We start from the raw sequence: 23363 nt of genomic DNA on the forward strand, positions 1-23363 counted from the left end.
TACTGTGACAACACGGGTGCCGTTGCTCAAGCAAAGGAACCAAGGTCTCATCAAAGATCCAAACACGTACTGAGGAAATACCACATCATCCGGGAGATTGTGGAAAGAGGAGACATCACTGTCGAACGAGTGGCCTCTGCAGACAATATCGCTGATCCGCTTACTAAGCCCTTGCCAGGATCATTGTTTGACAAACATCGCGAAGCAATGGGTCTACGTAGTATGACTAGTTGGCTATAGGGCAAGTGGGAGATTGAAAGAGTGGGTGCCCAGTGAGCCAACTTGTGGCTATGGGCTTTGATGACTCTTTGTACAAACGATCTTTTGTTTAATGTAATTTACACTTTTATTAATGGCAATGACTTTATCTTTCTTCATATTGTTATATTATGATATACTATTGTTGTTTTGATAAAGACCTTGAATATACTATAGTGTATGTAAGATGTGGTAGAACATGGGGATGTCTATCATGAAATACATCTTATAGTCACTGTATATTCTAAACTGTTCCTAGTCGATTGAGCCGTCCGATAATAAGGATAAGGATCGCTCGAGTTTGAGACTAGCATTTGCGATGCGGAGTACCACGTTTCATTGGTAGGGAACATGGAGATGTTCGAAGCATGCAAATGGATATTCATAGGATGAATAATCGAACTACCCTATCCGGACATTCCAAGTGGTTATCACTTATCGAGTGGATAAAGTCCGCGGTTTTGGTTGTACACCATTAGTCCTTACTACTTGAAACATCATGGAGACTCTATATGCTAGTACTGTGCTTTGACTCGTTTACCGACTCTATGGGGGTCATCAGGTGTCGGGATTGGGTACAGTTACAACACATATAGGAGTAGATGCATTGTTGTCAAGGATTCACCACATACTTGCGAGTGTGGATATCCTATGCGATCTGAGGAGATATTAGTGTGACGAATCTCTGGCCAGAGTACTTGATGTGATTTAAGAAATGGTTTCTTAGTAGCACATGCGATGTCACTAATTTGATCTTCAAGATGTATTGCATAGTTATCGAATCTTGAGCGACTCTCGATATACCAATGGTTGTTGATTCGATCGGGATATATGGATGAAGGGACCGTACTGTACGCTAACCAAAATCTACTGGTTCTTGTAGGCACTATCAGTGATACCTAGGGAATCATGGGGCGATGTTGCTAGGCGCTTTACCATGATTCGTTGGGCAAGTCGGAAATCGTTGTTCCGAGTCACAAGGAGTTGTGAGCCCACGGCTAGCTGTATCCCTGAACCATTGAGGGTCACACAGTGTAATGGAGTTTTAATCCCCGTTGAGATAGTTAAATTTAAAGAGTTAAATTTATTGAATAAAGAAGTTGGACTTCTTAAATAAGAGTAAGGGAGTAGGATTTCCTAAAATGACATAGGGATGTACATTTTTGGAAACCACTGAATTCGGATTCAGAAAAATTTATCTTGACTTTAAAATGTGCAGAAATGGTTTCTGTGCACATTGGTAAAATCGGTTTATCAATCGGAGTCACGATGAATTTTATATTAATTTCTGAACATGCGGGCTTTGCTTGTCGGGCCTCAACTTATGACTAATGGGCCCTAAGGTGTTAGTGGTCTGCATTATAAATAAGTTATTGCAGTACAGAAATTACACACAGTTGGTCATAATTTTGAGAGACAGTTTTCGAAAAAAAACCCTAGCTCTCTCTAGAAATTCGGCCGCCCCTCCCTCTCTCTGTCAGAGATTTTCCGGTCTGTGATTTTGAATTGCAGACAGGATTAGCGAATCAAATTCGTTATTCTCTTCGCAGAAAACTTCTGATAGATTTTCTAGTGCAATCTATCAGAGGGATTAAACCTCCATTCGTGGACCTGATTGAAGGAAAGATTGTTCATCAGTTCCAGGGAGATACAAGAAGCGCAGAGAAATCTGTGTGGTGTCCAATAATCTCGCTTCGAGATTGAAGGTAAAATTTAATAATAGTTATTTAATTTTACACACACAAATAATTTAATCGTATGGTTGATACCCACACTATGGAATTGTTCCATACTAAAAATTTTAAACTTCCGCTGCACCGGGTATCAATCGTGATTGATCTGAACGCCAGTTTTCCAACACATATAAGCACATATATCATGCCGGATATCTCGGTCAGTACTTACGTACCTTTCTAAGGCAGATCCTAGAAGTTCCACTCTAGATTCCAAGCCTAGCATCCCTTGCTACCAGTATACAATGCAAATACTCATGCATCACTATTTAAGTTCTAAAAGCCTTAACTAAGCTAGCAGATACTCCTAAATAATTTAAGGAGACCAAAGCTATACTTGCGTCCGTCGTCAGCCCACTGATGGCGACTATCCCACAACTTTGGCACAACTCCTACTGCAGCTCCGCAGCTTCAAGTAAAGCTCCACTACTTGGACACCGCTCCGCTACTATGTTAGACACTGTCTGACTATACTAAAATATAATCCCTACTCCAAATCTAAAATAAGAGTACCCAAAGCCCTAAAATAGAGCCACGTGGGCGAAGGAGAGGAATCAGGTGCAAATAACAAATGATCTCCTCGACCCATATTTATAGGCGCGGGTTCGGACCGTCCGAACTGGAATTCGGACCGTCCGATCCTTGCATGCGTGACAAGTGTCACAGCCAACACTTCGGACCGTCCGTTCAGGACTTCGGATTGTCCGATCCCGATATTACGTCATCCATGACATCATCCTCTCGGACACCTGGCTGGGTACTGATCGGATCGTCCGATCATTGACTTCGGAGCGTCCGATCTTGATGATCCTCCGAACTCAATCGTGGCATCCGAACCCATCCAAGTTCGGATGGTCCGATCCTAGATCGGATCCTCCGATCTTGCTCGAGTTCGAAACCAACCGACCCATTTCCGAGCGTCCTAGATCCATTTCCGGACTCCGTTAATCCATATAAAATTTCCTTAATCATGTTTTACTTAATCTAAAAATGATCTCTTGATTAATTACCCATTAATCACTAATTCTGGATACGGGTTACTACATAAAGAACTATTTTCAGATCGTTCATCTCATATCTGCTCTGGAATATAAATTGTAGCTGAATTTGTGATTATCTCACACACTGTGGCATATTTACAATTCCATTCCTTCTGCTTCATCATTTAGCTTCCATTCTCTTAGCTTCAGCTCTTCTAACCCTATCTATGTATTTCATAAAATGTTTCAGTCGTCAACATTTACTCATACATAGTCTCTGAATTCAAACCATGAATAACCAATTCAATATTGAACTTCTTAATCATCTACAATTTAACGAATCATAGTAGGCTTTGCAAATCTAGAAATGCATTCTTCAGTAGTCAAATTGCTCTGCTTCTGATTGATATAATCTATTTTCTGGATATTCTTCTTTCTTGGCATAATATTCTTTTTCTCATCATTTCTATCTGCTGTGGCAAAGAACCATTAATCAAACTCTGTTCTAAGCACTTACCAACAAATCAACATATCTCTTTTCTTTTATAATTTCTTCATCATAATCTATCAGCTGATTGCTAGGTCTTGAATTGGATATACAATAAATCTGATACGACATTCATCTGTATCTTTCAAGAAATTTGAACAATTGATCAAGTTATTCAAACCAACTTCTACCTGCAATAACATCTATTAATTCGCTGATATACTATTCGGTTCAATCAAAGATACTTCTTTCAGCTGAGCCATACAGTTCTGTTCAGTCTGACCATACAATTCTGTTCAGTCTGGGGTGCTTACGTCACCCAAAGAACACTGTTATTCAATTGGGGTGCTTACATCACCCGGAGAATCTTATAATAAAAGCAGTAAGAAATTCAAAAATTTACTTACAAATCGGTAAAAAATTCAAAAATTTACAAATCAGTAAATCAGGTAGTTTCATTTCAAAAGTAGATCATGCTCACATACAATTCATCAAATCGTGAAATCAAGTAATTCATAATCATGCAATACTATAAATGCATGCAACTCAATCTACCCCGCTCAGCTTCTGTCTCAGTCCAAGAAACTTACGCTCTGATACCACCTGTTGTGGGGACCTCGGGTTGCTAATCTCGTCTTAGGAAAACTAATGATTAATAAAATAATTAATCAAACAATTAAAAAGAATATTAAAACCAAGAGCTAATTTTTTTTTATTTTTTTTAAAAATATAAGAACCTCGCTCGATCGGATGAACTCATCCGATCGAGCAAGCCCAATTCCTCAATTCTCTGGTTTCAGGATTTTCAGGCCGCGCTCGATCCCACATACTCACACGATCGAGCAAGCTCCAAATTCCAATTCTTTGTTTTTGAAATTTACAGGTCGCGCTCGATCGCATGTACTCACCAGATCGGGCGGGCTACTTTTCCAGAAAATGACAGAACACATTTTTCTGCTGTCAACTGGAAACATTCAATCCAAATCATCTAAAACCAACATGAATCATAGTTTATAAAAACTCAAACATGCATATCAACATGTATGAAGTTTCAAGCATCAAATCATGCGTTTATTAAATCAAACAAATAGCATAAAAAGCACAAAACACTAAGCTACACTAAGTCTCAATGGTGAGCTTCTAAAACACAAGTTTCATGTCAAGTTCAATGCTACCTAACGATCATTCTTCAGCTTAAAACCCGAGTCCACACTTGCTAAGTCTCGCTCCCAAGCTAATAACGTCATCTCAGACTAGCTCCTTCCCCATCTGTTGCAATGAACACATACAAAACAAAGCAACAATCGGATAAACTCCGGTGAGAAATCATTCCCAGTATAAGCGACATATAAAGCGTTAAATAAATCATAACGACTCTATTCAAAATCGACTCAACAAATAGAGTAATTAGCGCATCTATCAATCGATCGAGAATTGATTCATATATCATCATTGCCATCAAGATTCGTAACCGATCTTGATATGGATATCCATCTATCAAAGTCATCTCAGACTTGAAAATAAGATCACCTCAGATCTTGGCATAGAATCAATTCATATCATCATAATATCATAATCATATCGACTCAAAATAAAAGATACACTACCTGAGATGGATCAACAACATCAAAATCAAATTGAAACATAAACAAGTATGTGGTTTTTGCGGGACAACTCAAGAATAGTCGTTCTTGAGTTTCAAATCCCTGACTCGCGATGTCGTCATTATACCTTCGTAGTTCTTCGGTTTTGAACGCTTCAAATCTAAAACATAGCATCAAAACATTCATATCAAACTTCATTCTATTCAATCATTTTAGAATCGAGTCAAAATCATCAATATATCTTCAATCAACATCATTCCAAAGCTCACTTCTTCTTCTTCGGTTCGAATTCGGATTCTTGAGTCGTAATCCTTCAAAACTAGTCTGTAGTCTGAACCTGAGGAATAAAATTTCTATATCATCAATAAAATATCAAAGAAGATTTTATCTCAGTTATAGGCTATCAAAACGGCTCAAAAACATTGATCGGTAGCGTAGCGACTGAAAATCGGTAACCGAAAAAATATCGAAATCAATTCCAACATTAATACCAATTCATACGTATCTTCAAATCAATTCATCTCAATCATAAGCCATCAAAACCATCATAATCATAATCTATATCAATCGAAACATCTGCTGGAAATCATAACAAGTTCATTCAATAATCAATCTTCGATTCGGTTTCGATATCGGAATGTATAAACGTTGAAGAACGCATACATAACATCTATTTCTGATATCTACCAACTTTCAATATTCAAAACATGCTGAAGTAGATAAATACTTACATCAATTTGAAGCCTTCGTCACAAGGATACCAGAACTATTTTCGGAATCAAAATCGGACGATCGGATCAAAAATTACGGCAATTTGAAAATCAAAATTTCAAAAGAAATGGATAGGGTTTCGGCTTCCTGTTCCGTTTCTTCAATTTTCTGAATTCTGATATGAAATAACACGTATCAATCTGATTAAATCGGATATGTATATCCAAAATTGCACTTTAGTCCCTGAAACTTCAAAAATTACAATTCAGTCCTCGGCCCTCTTTTTAATTCAATTTCAATCCTAAATAATTTAAGAATAATATAATTTAAATAAAAACTCTAAATATTTCCAAATAAAATATACTCGGATCAAAATTAAATAAATTCGGATTAATTAAATAATCCCGGCCTTTTGCACTTTAGTCTTTCAAACTTCGATATTTCCAAATCAGTCCCTGATCGGGTTGCATCTTTGAATTAAATATTATTTAATTCCCGAAACTTGGAATTTAATCTTAAATTCCATAAATATTCAAATCGAATATTTAATCTTTTAATTTAAGAATTCTTGAAATTTAATTTTCAAAATCCGTAAATTCTCAAATTAAATATTTTCGGCTCGGAAATTAAATCTTTAATTTCCATAAATTCTCAAATCAATATTTTCCCAAAATATGGAATTTAATTCTCAAATTCCATAATTATTAATCTAATATTTCTGGGCCTTACAATCTCATTAAGTGCTTGAATGAGTTCTTATTGTGCGAAATCAGACGAGTTAAAGTCAAATACCTCAGTGTCGTCTTCTTCATGTAGAGAGTTAGCCATAAGACACTGAACTTGCTCTTCCTCGCTTTCTTCGGATGAGCTATCTGTATCGGATGAGTCAGATTCTGTTTCTGCCCATTTGCTTTTACCTTCTTCTCCAACTAGAACTCTTTGTTCTTTCTTCTTTCGGAATGTGATCTTCTTCCTTTTTTTCCTTTCTTTTTCTCATAATGCTGCTTTCTTTCTTCGTTCTTAGGCTTAGTACAATATGCAATGAAGTGGCCTTGCTTGCCAAAGTTAAAAAACGCAGGACCATCCTCTGTATGGTCTTGTTTGTAATAAGGTTTAAATTTTGTTTTATTATTACGCATGAATTTTCCAAACCTTTTCATGAAGAGGGACATTGCTTCTCCACTCATCTTGAAACGCCTAAACGACCTCTCTGATACCAATTGAAACGCCTAGCGTGGATTTTTGAGCTCGCATAGCAGTGATGACCCCACCAAGAACGACCTCTCTGATACCAATTGAAACGCCTAAAACTAATAATAAATGCGGAAATATTTTTTTTTTTTAAAATAATACTACGTAAAATATATGTACACACATGCCCATACATATATGCACGGAGTAAATGAATTTAAAAATAAATAACTTAAATAAAAATAATGCAATCTTTAGTAAATTAAATATCTGAGTCATGCATTAAATAAAAAACATTGTACTAAACAAATATGTAAAAGTTTTCATGCACTGAAAATATTTAAATAAAAATAACAACATGTTTAATATCCCAAAATCATAATCATAAGACTCAGACGACGGCCGCGGGGGAATCACTGCATGTCCACTCATACGTCCTCGCCTCCAGTGGGTACTACATCCTCAACGTACTCACCTGCACCATATAAGTGTAGTGAGCCTAGAGGCCCAACATGCTAACATAACAAGGGTTTAAAATAATTTAAAACACTCGAATACTAATACATAACATATACATGAATGAGCATGCTAAAAATCATGAATTATAATATCTGGCTTAAAAACTGATCTTAACTATAATCATATAATACATACTGAAACATTGTTGAGCATACATTTTTCTAACATAGCATGGTTGTATCCATAGTGTAACCTGATAAAGTTCGACTGATCAGTCTCTTAAACCAACGTACGTGGCGGTGACGAATCACCCTGAAAATTTGGTAGTAAACTACCCTGATAATGACAGTAAACTGCCCTGATAAATGGGGACTGGTCCCCCTGATAATTGTCACACTACTTCAACTTCCAACATAAAATTTTTATTTGCTCAACCTTAAACATTAAATCATGCCACAAAATTATTTTATGAATGCATGTACTTAAATAAAATGTGTGTCCTTCATATATATTTAATTTAATTTTACATACTAACATATAAATACTAAAATAACTTTCATGCATAAAATAATTAAATATATAATCAGGACACATGCAAATTTCTCATGGTTTGTACTGAACTGCTGGCCCTAACACTCAAGCCCATTTTCTTAAAATCTGGCCCATTAACATACTTAAGCCCAATAACTTAAATTTTTAGCCCAAATAATTAAATGTAAGCCCAATTAATTATTCTAAGCCCAATTAATTTTCTTAAGCCCAAAATAAATAAAGTTGACTCAAAATAAATAAATGGAACCCATTTAAATTTTTGGATTTAATTAGGCCCATTTAACACTTAATTAAACTTAAAACTTAAAAATAAAAATACCCGAGCCCGACTAACTTTACCTGGACCCGGACCCAACTAACATAACCCATGACCCACTGACTTGACCCGGTCCACCAACCCGACCCGGACCCATCACTGCAAACCCTAACCCGAACTCACCCTATTCCCGATTCTGCTGCGGCCGTGAGCAGCAGCCACTCCTTGGCTGCTGCTGGCCTGCTCCGGCCACCCCTGGCCGGAGCGCCACCGCCCAGACGTAGCCCACGTCTGGGCGGTTCGAACCTAGCCAATAACCCAGCCCCATGCACCCTAGAGCCCTTAGCCGAATCCTTCTTCCCGTGAACCCTAGTCTGCGCGCTACAGGAGGCCGATCGAACCCTCTGGGTTTCCTGGGCTCGTTTGGCTCAAACCACTCGAGCCATTCGAGTCTAGGCTACCCCCACAACCCTCTGAACCTCTGACCAGCAGCTAGGTGCAACCATGGCTAAGAAAAACGTGAGATTGATCAAGCAAACAACCGAATCCGTGCGCATACAACCACAATCAATTAGTTTTCTGAAATTTTTTTAAAAGAAGATTGATGCTCACGCACACACACGTATAATAACAGATATGGCACGAAACAAAGGAGAAAGAATCATTCCTTGCACCGTAGTTTGAAGAGAAAGGAGTGCGTAGAACAATTCCGGGACGACGGGGCGATGACAACCGACTTGGAAGCTTCAAAAACGAGCTATGGAGAGTGAAGAACTTGAAGAACACGATGGAGATGGGGGTGAGAAACTGATGGAGGCGGCTGAGTGAGAGTGATCGGGTGAGGGGTTTGGGTAGAATAGGTTTAGGTTTTTAATTTAATTAAAAGTAAGTTTTAGGATAATTAAAATATTAATAAGGGTTTTTAAATTTAAAATATATAACTTAAAAACTCTAATTAAGAAGTAAAATCTGATAACTAAAATTAAAATCCCGAAATATATAATTAAGGGAATTTTAAAAATAATTAAAAGTCACTATTTTGGCTAAATTTGAATAAAAACGGACTCCTAAAATTATATAAAATTAAATACTAAAATTTTTGAGGAAATAAAACTCAAAATAATATTTTTGGGCTTTAAAAAGGCTCATGAAATAAATTGGATAGAAAGTTGTCATCTCGTCCGTCCACGATCCCGTCAACGCGATAAAATAATTCAAATACCAATAATTCATGAAAATCACTAATTATGGGTTAAATACTTAAAATAACTTAAATCATGCACAAATAATTTCACATAATTATTTAACCCATAATCTAAAATTCTAAATAAATAAAATCCCTAATTATGCATGCGAATTTACGTATTAAAAGTATCGGGTGTTACAATTCTCCCCCCCCCCCCCTAAATTGAATTTCGTCCTCGAAATTAAAGTACTTACCTGAACAACTCCGGATAGCGAGTCTTCATGTCTGCCTCGGTCTCCCAAGTAGCTTCCTCCTCTGAGTGATTCAGCCATTTGACTCTGACCATCGGTATGACCCGCGTCCTCAACCTGCGCTCCTCCCTAGCCAAGATCCGTATAGGTCTCTCCTCAAATGCTAACTCCGGTGTCAACTGAAGAGGCTCAAAATCCAACACATGCGACGGGTTAGAGACATATCTCCGAAGCATGGATACATGGAAAACGTTGTGCACTGCTGCAAGCCCTGGCGGTAGAGCTAAACGGTAGGCCAACGTGCCAACTCTCTCCAAAATCTCGAATGGCCCTATAAATCTCGGATTAAGCTTACCTCTCCGGCCAAAACGTACCACTCCCTTCATAGGTGACACTCTCAGAAACACGTGATCACCTACTGCGAACTCCAAATCTCGTCGTTGAGTATCTTCATAACGCTTCTGACGACTCTGAGCAGTCCTCATGCGATCCTGAATCTGAGTCACAATGTCAGCTTTCTGCTGCACAATCTCTGGACCCTGTAAAATCCTCTCACCAACCTCATCCCAATGCACAGGAGATCTGCATCTCCTCCCATACAACGCTGCATAAGGAGCCATACCTATAGACGACTGAAAACTGTTGTTATAGGTAAACTCCACTAACGGCAATCTAGTCTCCCAAGAGCCCTGAAAATCGATGACGCAAGCTCTCAATAGATCCTCGAGAACCTGAATCACTCTCTCAGACTGACTGTCTGTCTGGGGATGAAAAGCTGTGCTAAACAGAAGTCTAGTCCCCAAAGCTGTATGCAAACTCTTCCAAAACGCGGATGTGAATCTCGGATCTCTATCGGATACAATGGACACAGGTATGCCATGCAATCTAACAATCTCCTTGATGTACAGCTCTGCATACTGTGTCAAGGAGTAGGTAGTCCTCACCGGCAAGAAATGAGCTGACTTGGTGAGTCTATCCACGATCACCCATATAGCTGTACATCCTCTAACACTCCTCGGAAGGCCAACTACAAAGTCCATCGTAATGTTCTCCCATTTACATTCCGGAATAGGAAGAGGTCTAAGAAGTCCTGCTGGACGCTGATGCTCTGCCTTGACTTGCTGACAAGTCAAGCACTCTGACACAACTCTCCCGATGTCTCTCTTCATCCCGGGCCACCAATACAATAGCTGCAAATCTCTGTACATCTTCGTACTTCCGGGGTGAATGGAGTACGGAGATGTGTGAGTCTCTGCTAGAATCTCAGCTCTCAACTGATCGACGTTCGGTACCCACATCCTACCACGGTACTGAACAATGCCATCCACAACTGTATAAAGACGACCACCCTTGGCCTCATCTCTCTGCCTCCAACGTTGTAACTCCTCATCAGTAGTCTGTCCAACTCTGATCCGATCTCGCAGAATCGGCTGCACCGTCAACACTTACAAGCTCGGTGTATGACCACTCGATTACAACTCCAAATCAAACCTCTGAATCTCGCTCTGCAGTGGTAGCTGCACTGTCAAACACGATACCACTGATGACTTCCGACTCAAAGCATCGGCCATGTAGTGACCCTTACCCGGATCACCTACTAAACAGAACTTAGGCATGCAATTAACTTAATAAAACAGATATCAGAATAAAACTACGGAAACCAATAACATTATACAATCCCAAGAAAAGGAATCTGTAATTATCCAATAATATACAACAAAATCGAATAGCTGTATAAACCCAAACGACAGTAATAAAGCCTAGACGAAGCTCCAGCTGGCCAACCACTGACTAGCCCCTCCTGGATCCACCCTCCTCGTCCAATCGCAAACCTGCCCCATGGAATAGGGTGTCCAGAAAATACAGAGTACGAGACGTGAGCATACAACGCTCAGTGCGAGAGTATGAGTATACATGCATGCAAAGTGAACTCCCTATAGACTCGAGGTCAAGGATCAGATAACAGAGACAGACCGGGCCCTGGTATGTAGCACGCTGTGCCGTCGCTTCAGGAGGTGGCTCCCATACCGAGATAACTGTGGATACGCCGGACCCAAATCGATGGAAGTCCATCCACTAACAGGATAGGGTACAACCCTATTACAGACATCTCGAAGGAGATACAGCAAGATGCAAATGAATGCAGCATAATATCATGGCATATAAATCATGCAGTCATATAATACATGCATACTCAGTCAGGATATCTCGAACAGTACTTTCGTACCTCAGAACAGTGCAAGCTCTACCAACTCTAGGTCCACGCCTATAGTCTGCTCTACACTGCCAAATGATACCACTATCATCAAAGTGCTCTAAATGCCTTAACTAAGCTATTGCATACTCCTAAATATTTATAGGAAGCAAAAGCTATACCTTCGTCCGTCGTTAGCCCTTTGATGTCGATGCCTCCAGAACTTGGGCACAACTCCGCTACGACTATCGAACGCCTCTCCGACCTCCGGACCAAGCCTAAGAAGACTAGAACAGCTCGAATATGACTAGAAATAGAGAGGAAATCCGGAATTGGCAAGGAGAAATGAAGTCTCGGCCTTCTATTTATAGACAACGATCGGAGCCTCCGATCCTTGATCGGAACGTCCGAACCTCGATCGGAACGTCCGATCCTGCCATCGGAGCTTCCGAAGATCCTGATCTGCCACGTGTCAAAATATCACTTGATGACTGCGGATAGGGGTGATCGGAGCCTCCGGTCCTGATCGGAGCTTCCGATCCAGCCACACGTCATGGATGACGTAATATCATCGGTGCCTCCGATCGTCCCTTCGGAGCTTCCGATCCGTCCGATGCCTAATTGAATTAATTAGCATTAATCCTTTAATTACTCAATTAGGGCACGGGCTACTACATTCTCCCCCACTTAAGATATTTCGTCCTCGAAATCAGATCTTAAGTACCGAATGCAAATACAAAAATCAGAAACATTCTTTATTCAAATCAAACGTTTACAGAGTTTGCAACTGAATACAACTTAAAGAATGAAATCAAAACAACTCAGGATGGTCTTTACGCATCCTGTCCTCAAGCTCCCAAGTAGCTTCCTCAGTGCCTCTGCGCTGCCACTGAACTAAAACCAAAGGAATGACTTTGTTCCGTAAAACCTTATCCTTATAATCAAGGATACGAAGAGGTTTCTCAACATAAGTCAAATCCTTGTCTACCTGAACCTCAGATCGCTGCAGAATATGAGATTCATCCGCCACATATCGTCGCAACAGAGATACGTGGAACACGTCGTGAATACTGGATAGATGCGGTGGCAAAGCTAGTCGATAAGCCAAATCGCCAATACTTTCCAAGATCTCAAACGGACCGATAAATCTGGGAGACAACTTGCCCTTAAGGCCAAATCTGAGAATCTTGCGGAAAGGTGACACTCTCAGAAACACTTTCTCCCCGACCTCGAACTGCAAAGGCCTACGCTTGATATTAGCATAGCTGGCCTGACGATCCTGTGCAGTCTTAATCCGTTTCTTGATTTGATCAACAATGTCTATCGCCTGCTGGATAAACTCCGGTCCCTCAGCCTGTCTCTCCCCCACTTCTTCCCAGAAGAGTGGAGTACGACAACGTCGCCCATACAACGCCTCAAAAGGTGCCATCCCAATACTAGTGTGATAGCTGTTGTTGTAAGCGAACTCGATCAACGGCAAATGATCCTGCCAGGCTGAACCAAAATCCAAGACGCACGCTCTAAGCATATCCTCTAACGTACGGATAGTGCGCTCTGACTGACCATCAGTCTCTGGATGATAGTCTGTACTCAAACTGAGAGTAGTACCCATCGCACGCTGAACACTCCCCCAGAATCTAGAAGTAAACCTGGGGTCCCGATCGCTGACAATGCTCACAGGCACTCCATGAAGTCGAACGATCTCCTGAATGTACAACCGAGCCATACGATCCACATTGTACTCCCGGCTATAGGCAATGAAATGCGCTGACTTGGTGAGTCGGTCCACCACAACCCAGATAGCATCACAGTTCCTCGGGGATACCGGCAAATGGGTCACAAAGTCCATAGTGATAAACTCCCATTTCCATTCAGGAATAGGCAGACTGTGAAGCAATCCTCCAGGTCGTCGGTGCTCTGCCTTGACCTGTTGACACACCAAACATCTCGAAACAAACTGATAAACACTGCGTTTCATTCCCTTCCACCAGAAACGAGTACGTAGATCCTTGTACATCTTGTTGCTCCCAGGATGAATACTCAACTTAGTGCGATGTGCCTGAGATAAAATCTCCTCTCGCAACTCTTCATCCTGTGGAATCACAAGCCTACCAGACAAACACAGAAATCCATCTGACTGATAATGAAATCCAGACGAGCTACCTTCGTTAGCTAGACGAGCTAAACGCTGGGTCTTTGAATCAGACATCTGAGCATCTCGGATCCGCGAGTACAAGGCTGGCTCAGATAATATCGCAAACATCTGGATACTCTGCATACCTTTCTTATGCTTGAAGGTATAACCTGAAGTACAACAGTCACTGATCGCACTAGACATCGAACAAGTCTGAAGTGCGGATAGTCGCACCTTGCGACTCAAGGCATCAGCGGTGAGATTAGCAGCTCCCGGATGGTACTTAATCTCGCAATCATAGTCCTTAAGCAAGTCCATCCAACGTCTCTGCCTCATGTTCAATTCTGCCTGAGTGAACAAATACTTGAGACTCTTATGGTCGGTGAAGATCTCAAATTTCTCGCCATACAGATAATGACGCCAGATCTTCAAAGCGAACACAATGGCTGCTAACTCCAAATCATGGACTGGGTAGTTGTCCTCGTGAAGCTTCAGCTGTCTAGAAGCGTATGCGATCACATGCCCATTCTGAGTCAGGACACAACCTAACCCCTGAAGAGAAGCATCCGTGTAAACTACATACCCTCCAGATCCTGACGGTAATGCTAACACCGGCGCAGAAGTCAACCGCCGTCGAAGCTCACGGAAATTCTCCTCACACTCGGAGGACCACTCATAATCCACACCCTTGCGGGTAAGCTGCGTCAACGGTCGAGCTAACTGAGAGAAGTTCAGAATGAAGCGACGATAATACCCTGCTAGACCCAGAAAACTACGGATCTCAGCAACTGTCGTCGGACGCGACCAATTAAGTACCGCTTCAATCTTGCTTGGATCAACAGAAATCCCCTCCCTGGATATGATATGGCCAAGAAAAACCACTCTATCCATCCAGAACTCACACTTGCTCAGCTTGGCGTACAATTGCTCATCTCGAAGAGTCTGTAGTACCAACCGCAAGTGAGAAACATGCTCTTCCGTATTACGCGAATACACCAAGATGTCGTCAATGAAGACCACGACAAACTTGTCCAAATACTCCCTGAAGACACGGTTCATCAAATCCATGAATATAGCCGGCGCATTAGTCAAACCAAATGGCATCACTAGGAACTCGTAATGCCCATAGCGAGTACGGAATGCAGTCTTGGCTACGTCCTGATCACGGACTCTCAACTGATGATACCCAGATCTCAAGTCAATCTTGGAGTAAACTGACGTGCCCTGCAGCTGGTCAAACAAGTCATCAATGCGAGGCAACGGATACTTGTTCTTCACATTGACTCGATTCAGCTGCCGATAGTCAATGCACAGCCGCATCGACCCATCCTTCTTCTTCACGAAGAGAACAGGAGCTCCCCAAGGAGATACACTAGGACGAATGTACCCCTTGTCCAAAAGATCCTGTAGCTGATTCTTCAACTCACGCATCTCTGACGGAGCCAGACGATACGGTGCTCTAGAAATAGGCGAAGTACCCGGCATCAACTCTATGCCAAACTCGACTTCCCTAGCAGGAGGAAAACCCGGAATCTCATCAGGAAACACATCTGGAAATTCATCCACAACAGGAATGCTCTCTATCCCAATACTCTCAGCGGACAAATCAACTGCATAGATAAGGTAGCCTTTCCCGCCAGACTCTAGACCTCGACAGGCTCTCAAAGCTGATACCAAAGGCATCGGGGATCGCGCTCCCTCACCATAGAAAAACCAACTCTCACTCCCTTCCGGATGAAAGCGCACTAATCTCTGATAGCAGTCCACTGAAGCTCGATAGGTAGTCAGCACATCTATTCCCAGAATGCAATCAAAGTCGTCCATCGCCAGGACCATGAGATTCGCTAACAGAACGTTCCCTTCAAACTCTAAAGGGCAACCCATCACTAGACGCTTAGCCAAAGCAGATTGGCCCGTCGGAGTAGAAACAGACATCACTACGTCTAGTGCAATGCATGGTAATTTATGCCTCTTAACAAAACGTGCAGAAATGAAGGAATGAGATGCACCAGTGTCAATAAGTACAAGAGCAGGTATACCATAAAGCATAAATGTACCTGCGATGACTTTCTCATTCTCCTCCACAGCCTGATCATGTCTCAGGGCAAACACCTGGCCAGAAGCTCGTGGCCTCAAATGAGAACTCCCAGCAGACTGTCCCTGCGGCCTCTGCTGAACGGTGGCCTGAGAACCCGATCCTGTACCAGAACCAGAACCACCTCCCCCAGACAGTGGACAATCCCTCCGGATATGACCAGTCTCTCCACAACGGAAACAAGCTCCAGAAGCTCTGTGGCACTTGTCGGATGGATGGTTCTTCCCACAGTGATCACACTTGTCCTTCTTACCAAAACGGACAACACCTCCAGAACCAGAGGAAGAAGAAGATCCAGACTTCTTGAAAGTTTGGGCATGGGGACCCAAAGAACTAGCAGGTCTCGACTGAGAGAAAGACCTGTTCCGCCGAATGCTGTCCTCCGCCTGGTGACAACGGCTCACCAAACCCTCATAGGACATGTCGTCACCAACTGCCACACGGTCATGGATCTCAGGGTTAAGGCCCTGAAGGAATAGATTATACTTCATCTCTGAGCTATCAGCAATCTCAGGGCAATAGGATAACAGATCAAAGAACCTCTGCTGATACTCACCGATAGACATGGCTCCCTGTCGCAGACTCAGTAGCTCGCCTGCCTTCGACTGACGGAGTGCAGGAGGAAAATACCGCTTTTGGAAAGCTGTGCGGAACTCGGCCCAGGTGGCCACTCCTCTCGCCGCAACAAAAGGTGCAGAAGTAAACCTCCACCACCTGCGCGCACGCCCATCCAGAAGATAGCCAAGGGTCTCCACCTTCTGCTCATCGGTGCATTGGAAAGTCTGAAAAGTTGTCTCCATGCGGTCTAACCAGTTCTCCGCATCCTCCGGAGACTCACCTCCAACTAAGGGCTTAGGACCCATAGCTAAGAATCGACGCACAGTGAAACGCTCGTCGTCATGGTGACGATGACGCCGTTCTCGACGAGGCTCCCGGTCGGCATCACCCCAACGCCCACCAACACTGCCATGAGAACTCTGGTCGTCACGATTTGACATCTACAAAAATACCTCAAGATGAGACTAAATCCCAAGAAATCTTTTGCATGCTCTGATACCATAAATGTAGTGACCCTTACCCGGATCACCTACTAAACAGAACTTAGGCATGCAATTAACTTAATAAAACAGATATCAGAATAAAACTGCGGAAACCAATAACATTATACAATCCCAAGAAAAGGAATCTATAATTATCCAATAATATACAACCAAATCGAATAGCTGTATAAACCCAAACGACAGTAATAAAGCCTAGACGAAGCTCCAGCTGGCCAACCACTGACTAGCCCCTCCTGGATCCACCCTCCTCGTCCAATCGCAAACCTGCCCCATGGAATAGGGTGTCCAGAAAATACAGAGTACGAGACGTGAGCATACAACGCTCAGTACGAGAGTATGAGTATACATGCATGCAAAGTGAACTCCCTATAGACTCGAGGTCAAGGATCAGATAACAGAGACAGACCGGGCCCTGGTATGTAGCACGCTGTGCCGTCGCTTCAGGAGGTGGCTCCCATACCGAGATAACTGTGGATACACCGGACCCAAATCGATGGAAGTCCATCCACTAACAGGATAGGGTACAACCCTACTACAGACATCTCGAAGGAGATACAACAAGATGCAAATGAATTCAGCATAATATCATGGCATATAAATCATGCAGTCATATAATACATGCATACTCAGTCAGGATATCTCGAACAGTACTTTCGTACCTCAGAACAGTGCAAGCTCTACCAACTCTAGGTCCACGCCTATAGTCTGCTCTATACTGCCAAATGATACCACTATCATCAAAGTGCTCTAAAAGCCTTAACTAAGCTATTGCATACTCCTAAATATTTATAGGAAGCAAAAGCTATACCTTCGTCCGTCGTTAGCCCTTTGATGTCGATGCCTCCAGAACTTGGGCACAACTCCGCTACGACTATCGAACGCCTCTCCGACCTCCGGACCAAGCCTAAGAAGACTAGAACAGCTCGAATATGACTAGAAATAGAGAGGAAATCCGGAATTGGCAAGGAGAAATGAAGTCTCGGCCTTCTATTTATAGACAACGATCGGAGCCTCCGATCCTCGATCGGAACGTCCGAACCTCGATCGGAACGTCCGATCCTGCCATCGGAGCTTCCAAAGATCCTGATCTGCCACGTGTCAAAATATCACTTGATGACTCCGGATAGGGGTGATCGGAGCCTCCGGTCCTGATCGGAGCTTCCGATCTAGCCACACGTCATGGATGACGTAATATCATCGGTGCCTCCGATCCTCATCGGAGCTTCCGATCCCGATCGGAGCTTCCGATCGTCCCTTCGGAGCTTTCGATCCGTTCGATGCCTAATTGAATTAATTAGCATTAATCCTTTAATTACTCAATTAGGGCACGGGCTACTACAGGCCACTACATTAGCTTTACCTGGATGGTAGCTAATGTCACAGTCATAATCCTTCACTAACTCCAACCATCAGCGCTGTCTCATGTTCAATTCCTTCTGAGTAAAGAAATACTTGAGACTCTTGTGGTCTGTGAAAATCTTGCACTTCTCACCATACAGATAGTGCCTCCAGATTTTCAAAGCGAAGACCACTGCTGCTAACTCCAAGTCATGTGTCGGGTAGTTCTGCTCGTGAATGTTCAACTGCCTCGACGCATATGCAATAACCTTACCACACTGCATAAGTACTGCGCCTAAACCTAGCTTAGATGCGTCGGTGTACACCACTAACTCCTCGTGTGGTACTATCATTGCCAAAACTGGTGCGGTAGTGAGTGCTTCCTTCAGCTGATCGAAGCTCCTCTGACAGTCTGGACTCCAAATAAACTTCGCATTCTTCTTGGTTAAGGAAGTCAAGGGTACTGCAATAGAGGAAAAAGCCTTGATGAACTTTCTATAATATCCTGCCAAACCCAAGAAACTGCGAATCTCCGAAGCATTCTTTGGAATCCCCCAATTCTGAACCGCCTCAACCTTCGACTGATCCACTGCAATCCCATCTCTCGAAATAATGTGGCCAAGAAATGCCACCTGCTCAAGCCAAAACTCACACTTGCTGAACTTGGCATACAAACGATGCTCCCTCAAAGTTCGCAAGGCTGTCTGTAGATGCTGCCTCTGCTCCTCAATGCTCCTAGAATAGATCAAGATATCATCAATGAAGACTATGATGAACTGATCGAGATACGGCTGAAAAACTCGGTTCATGGGATCCATGAAAACCGCTGGAGCATTGGTCATCCCAAAAGGCATCACTAAGAATTCGTAATGCCCATAACGTGTCCGGAAAGCAGTCTTGGACACATCTACATCTCTAACTCGCAACTGATGATAACCAGATCGCAGATCGATCTTGGAGAACACTGAAGCTCCCTGCAACTGGTCAAATAAGTCCTCTATCCTCGGCAGTGGGTACTTATTCTTCACTGTGACTCTGTTGAGCTCTCGATAATCGATGCACAGTCTCATACTGCCATCCTTCTTCTTCACAAACAACACTGGAGCTCCCCATGGAGATAAGCTAGGACGAACAAAGCCTTTCTCTAATAACTCCTGTATCTGCTCCTTCAACTCTTTCATCTCGGTAGGAGCAAGTCTGTACGGTGCCTTAGAGATAGGCACGGTGTCTGACACTAAGTCGATACCGAACTCCACATCTCTCACTGGTGGAATTCCTGCAACATCCTCCGGAAATACATCCGGAAAATCACGAACCACCTCTATCTCTACTAATGATCTGCTAGATGGTTCTGAGGCCGTGACAATACTCGCTAGGAAACCTCGGCAACCCCGTCTCAATAACTTCCTCGCCTGAATAAGAGATACCACCTGAGGAGTACTACTGCTCTGAGATGCATGAAAAGTAAACGGGTCGCCTCCTGTTGGTTTCACTGACACTGTCCTCCGACGGAAATCAATCAAAGCTCCATTGACTGTCAACCAGTCCATACCCAGAATCAAATAAAACCCGCTCAACGGTAAAACCACTACATCTGCGTGGATGTTGTGTCCCTGTAGCTCTAACTCCAGCTCTCGGATGACACTAGAGGTAGTAATAATATGTCCTGACGGCATAGTGACATCATAACCACTGTTGGCAATCTCCGGTGTGATGCCTATCCGTCTGATGAACTCTAGGGAGATAAACGAATGCGTAGCCCTTGAATCTAGCAACGCAAACGTGGAGTTACCTCCAACTAGAATTCTCCCTGCACGCAGAAGAATCCCAACAATTCATACTATTACTAAACTTTTCCCCCAAAGATGAATCACTAACAACCCTTAATTCTAATCACAAGTAAAACATGCTTCCTATTCTAACATGCAGACAGGAAATCCCAAATAACAAATTATTCCACAAGAAAAATCGACATTCTTAACCAAAGGAAGAAATTATAAAATACTAGGGTAAGATATACCGGTGATCAAGGAGGTATCTGGGTCTGCCTCCTCAGCCTGCATCACGAACACTCTCCCTGTAGTGTTCCTCCTCCTTGGGCAATTGGCCATCTGATGCCCTAGCTCCTTACAATGAAAACAAACGCCCGCTCCTAGAAGACATGGTCCTGGATGCTTCTTCTGGCACTTCGGGCAAGTAGGAAATTCTGCAGTATTAGGGGCCCCGCCCCTTGGCTGCTGTGGCCTCTGCTGCTGTGGCCTCTGCTGCTGATTCGGGCCCTTAGACGGCCCAGTATGCTGCTTCTTCGCAGAAGGCTGCGAAGATGGTTGCTGCAAACCAGAATGCATCTGTCTCTTCCCCTGCTGCTCTCGCTGTATCTCCCTCCTACCCTCCTCTGACCTCAGTGCTCTACTAACTGCCGCCTCATAATTAGCGAAATCCATCATACGTACGTCGTGCTTGATATCCACCTTCAGCCCCTCCACAAACTGCCTCAGCTTCTCCGGTGGACTGTCTGAAATCAGAGGCACAAAATGACAGCCCCTCTCGAACTGTCTCACATACTCAACCACTGATATGTCCCCCTGTCGGAGACTCATAAACTCCCGGATCATGCGACTGCGCACATCCTCCGTCAAATACTTGGCGTAGAAGATACGCCTAAACTCTGTCCAAGTCAAGGTAGGAAGATGGACTCCAAAGAGCGAATCCACCCCTCAGCCACCAATGAATCGGTGGTACCAGTAAACTCCTTCGGTCCCTTCTTCTGGAACCGCTCAGCCACATCCTCCTCATGAGAAAGCCTAGGACGCGCCGTCTGCTACTCCAACAGAGCAGTAATCCCAGCCATCATGTTTGCATTGGCCTGCTCCAATGCTGATAGAGGGTTCTGCGGAGGTGGAGGTGGAGGTGGAGGTCCCCCACGTCTGTTAACTGGTCTCGGAGGCATTCTGCACCACCACAATTTCTTTACGTAAATCGCAATGCATAACTAAGTTCTTGAACATTAATGCTAACTTAAATTCTTAAAAGTAAATCATGCTATAAACACTTAAAACTTACAGACCGGTAGCGTGAATTTCTGAGCTCGCATAGCAGTGATGACCCCACCAAGAACGACCTCTCTGATACCAATTGAAACGCCTAAAACTAATAATAAATGCGGAAATATTTTTTTTTTAAAAAAATAATACTACGTAAAATATATGTACACACATGCCCATACATATATGCACAGAATAAATAAATTTAAAAATAAATAACTTAAATAAAAATAATGCAATCTTTAGTAAATTAAATATCTGAGTCATGCATTAAATAAAAAACATTGTACTAAACAAATATGTAAAAGTTTGCATGCACTGAAAATATTTAAATAAAAATAACAACATGTTTAATATCCCAAAATCATAATCATAAGACTCAGACGACGGCCGCAGGGGAATCACTGCCTGTCCACTCATACGTCCTCGCCTTCGGTGGGTACTACATCCTCAACGTACTCACCTGCACCATATAAGTGTAGTGAGCCTAGAGGCCCAACATGCTAACATAACAAGGGTTTAAAATAATTTAAAACACTGGAATACTAATACATAACATATACATGAATGAGCATGCTAAAAATCATGAATTATAATATCTGGCTTAAAAACTGATCTTAACTATAATCATATAATACATACTGAAACATTGTTGTGCATACATTTTTCTAACATAGCATGGTTGTATCCATAGTGTAACCTGATAAAGTTCGACTGATCAGTCTCTTAAACCAACGTACGTGGCGGTGACGAATCACCCTGAAAATTTGGTAGTAAACTACCCTGATAATGACAGTAAACTGCCCTGATAAATGGGGACTGGTCCCCCTGATAATTGTCACACTACTTCAACTTCCAACATAAAATTTTTATTTGCTCAACCTTAAACATTAAATCATGCCACAAAATTATTTTATGAATGCATGTACTTAAATAAAATGTGTGTCCTTCATATATATTTAATTTAATTTTTCATACTAACATATAAATACTAAAATAACTTTCATGCATAAAATAATTAAATATATAATCAGGACACATGCAAATTTCTCATGGTTTGTACTGAACTTCTGGCCCTAACACTCGAGCCCATTTTCTTAAAATCTGGCCCATTAACATACTTAAGCCCAATAACTTAAATTTTTAGCCCAAATAATTAAATGTAAGCCCAATTAATTATTCTAAGCCCAATTAATTTTCTTAAGCCCAAAATAAATAAAGTTGACTCAAAATAAATAAATGGAACTCATTTAAATTTTTGGATTTAATTAGGCTCATTTAACACTTAATTAAACTTAAAACTTAAAAATAAAAATACGCGAGCCCGACTAACTTGACCCGGACCCGGACCCAACTAACATAACCCATGACCCACTGACTTGACCCGGACCACCAACCCGACCCGGACCCATCACTGCAAACCCTAACCCAAACTCACCCTATTCCCGATTCTGCTGCGGCCGTGAGCAGCAGCCACTCCTTGGCTGCTGCCGGCCTGCTCCGGCCACCCCTGGCTGGAGCGCCGCCGCCCAGACATAGCCCATGTCTGTGCGGTTCGAACCTAGCCAATAACCCAGCCCCATGCACCCTAGAACCCTTAGCCGAATCCTTCTTCCCGTGAACCCTAGTCTGCGCGCTACAGGAGGCTGATCGAACCCTCTGGGTTTCCTGGGCTCGTTTGGCTCAAACCACTCGAGCCATTCGAGTCCAGGCTACCCCCACAACCCTCTGAACCTCTGACCAGCGGCTAGGTGCAACCATGGCTAAGAAAAACTTGAGATTGATCAAGCAAACAACCGAATCCGTGCGCATACAACCACAATCAATTA

General features: G+C 42.5%; 1 protein-coding gene across 1 annotated transcript; it reads right to left on the reverse strand.

Annotated features, from left to right (window-relative positions):
- Positions 1–3127: 3127 nt before the first annotated feature.
- On the reverse strand, positions 3128–15880 carry LOC140888065 (uncharacterized). The gene is made up of 5 exons (XM_073295740.1): positions 15475–15880; positions 14984–15279; positions 9672–10738; positions 6566–6746; positions 3128–3196 (listed from the first exon to the last, which is right to left on the reverse strand). Exons 1-5 carry the CDS (start codon positions 15878–15880, stop codon positions 3128–3130), a joined length of 2019 nt encoding a protein of 672 aa, XP_073151841.1.
- Between the last annotated feature and the right edge of the window lie 7483 nt (positions 15881–23363).

This window comes from Henckelia pumila, chromosome 3, assembly GCF_033568475.1.
Source record: "Henckelia pumila isolate YLH828 chromosome 3, ASM3356847v2, whole genome shotgun sequence".
In the NCBI taxonomy this organism is placed as follows: Eukaryota; Viridiplantae; Streptophyta; class Magnoliopsida; order Lamiales; family Gesneriaceae; genus Henckelia; species Henckelia pumila.

Coding starts and splice junctions, on each gene's coding strand:
- LOC140888065 (XM_073295740.1), bottom strand. CDS start 15,880: ATGGGTTGCCCTTTAGAGTTTGAAGGGAACGTTCTGTTAGCGAATCTC. Junction 15,280..15,474: donor TGGCATAGAGTTGATGCCGG/GTACTTCGCCTA, acceptor AGCTGAATCGAG/TCAATGTGAAGAACAAGTAT. Junction 6,747..9,671: donor CGCTATCCGGAGTTGTTCAG/GTAAGTACTTTA, acceptor AAGGAAAAAAAG/GAAGAAGATCACATTCCGAA.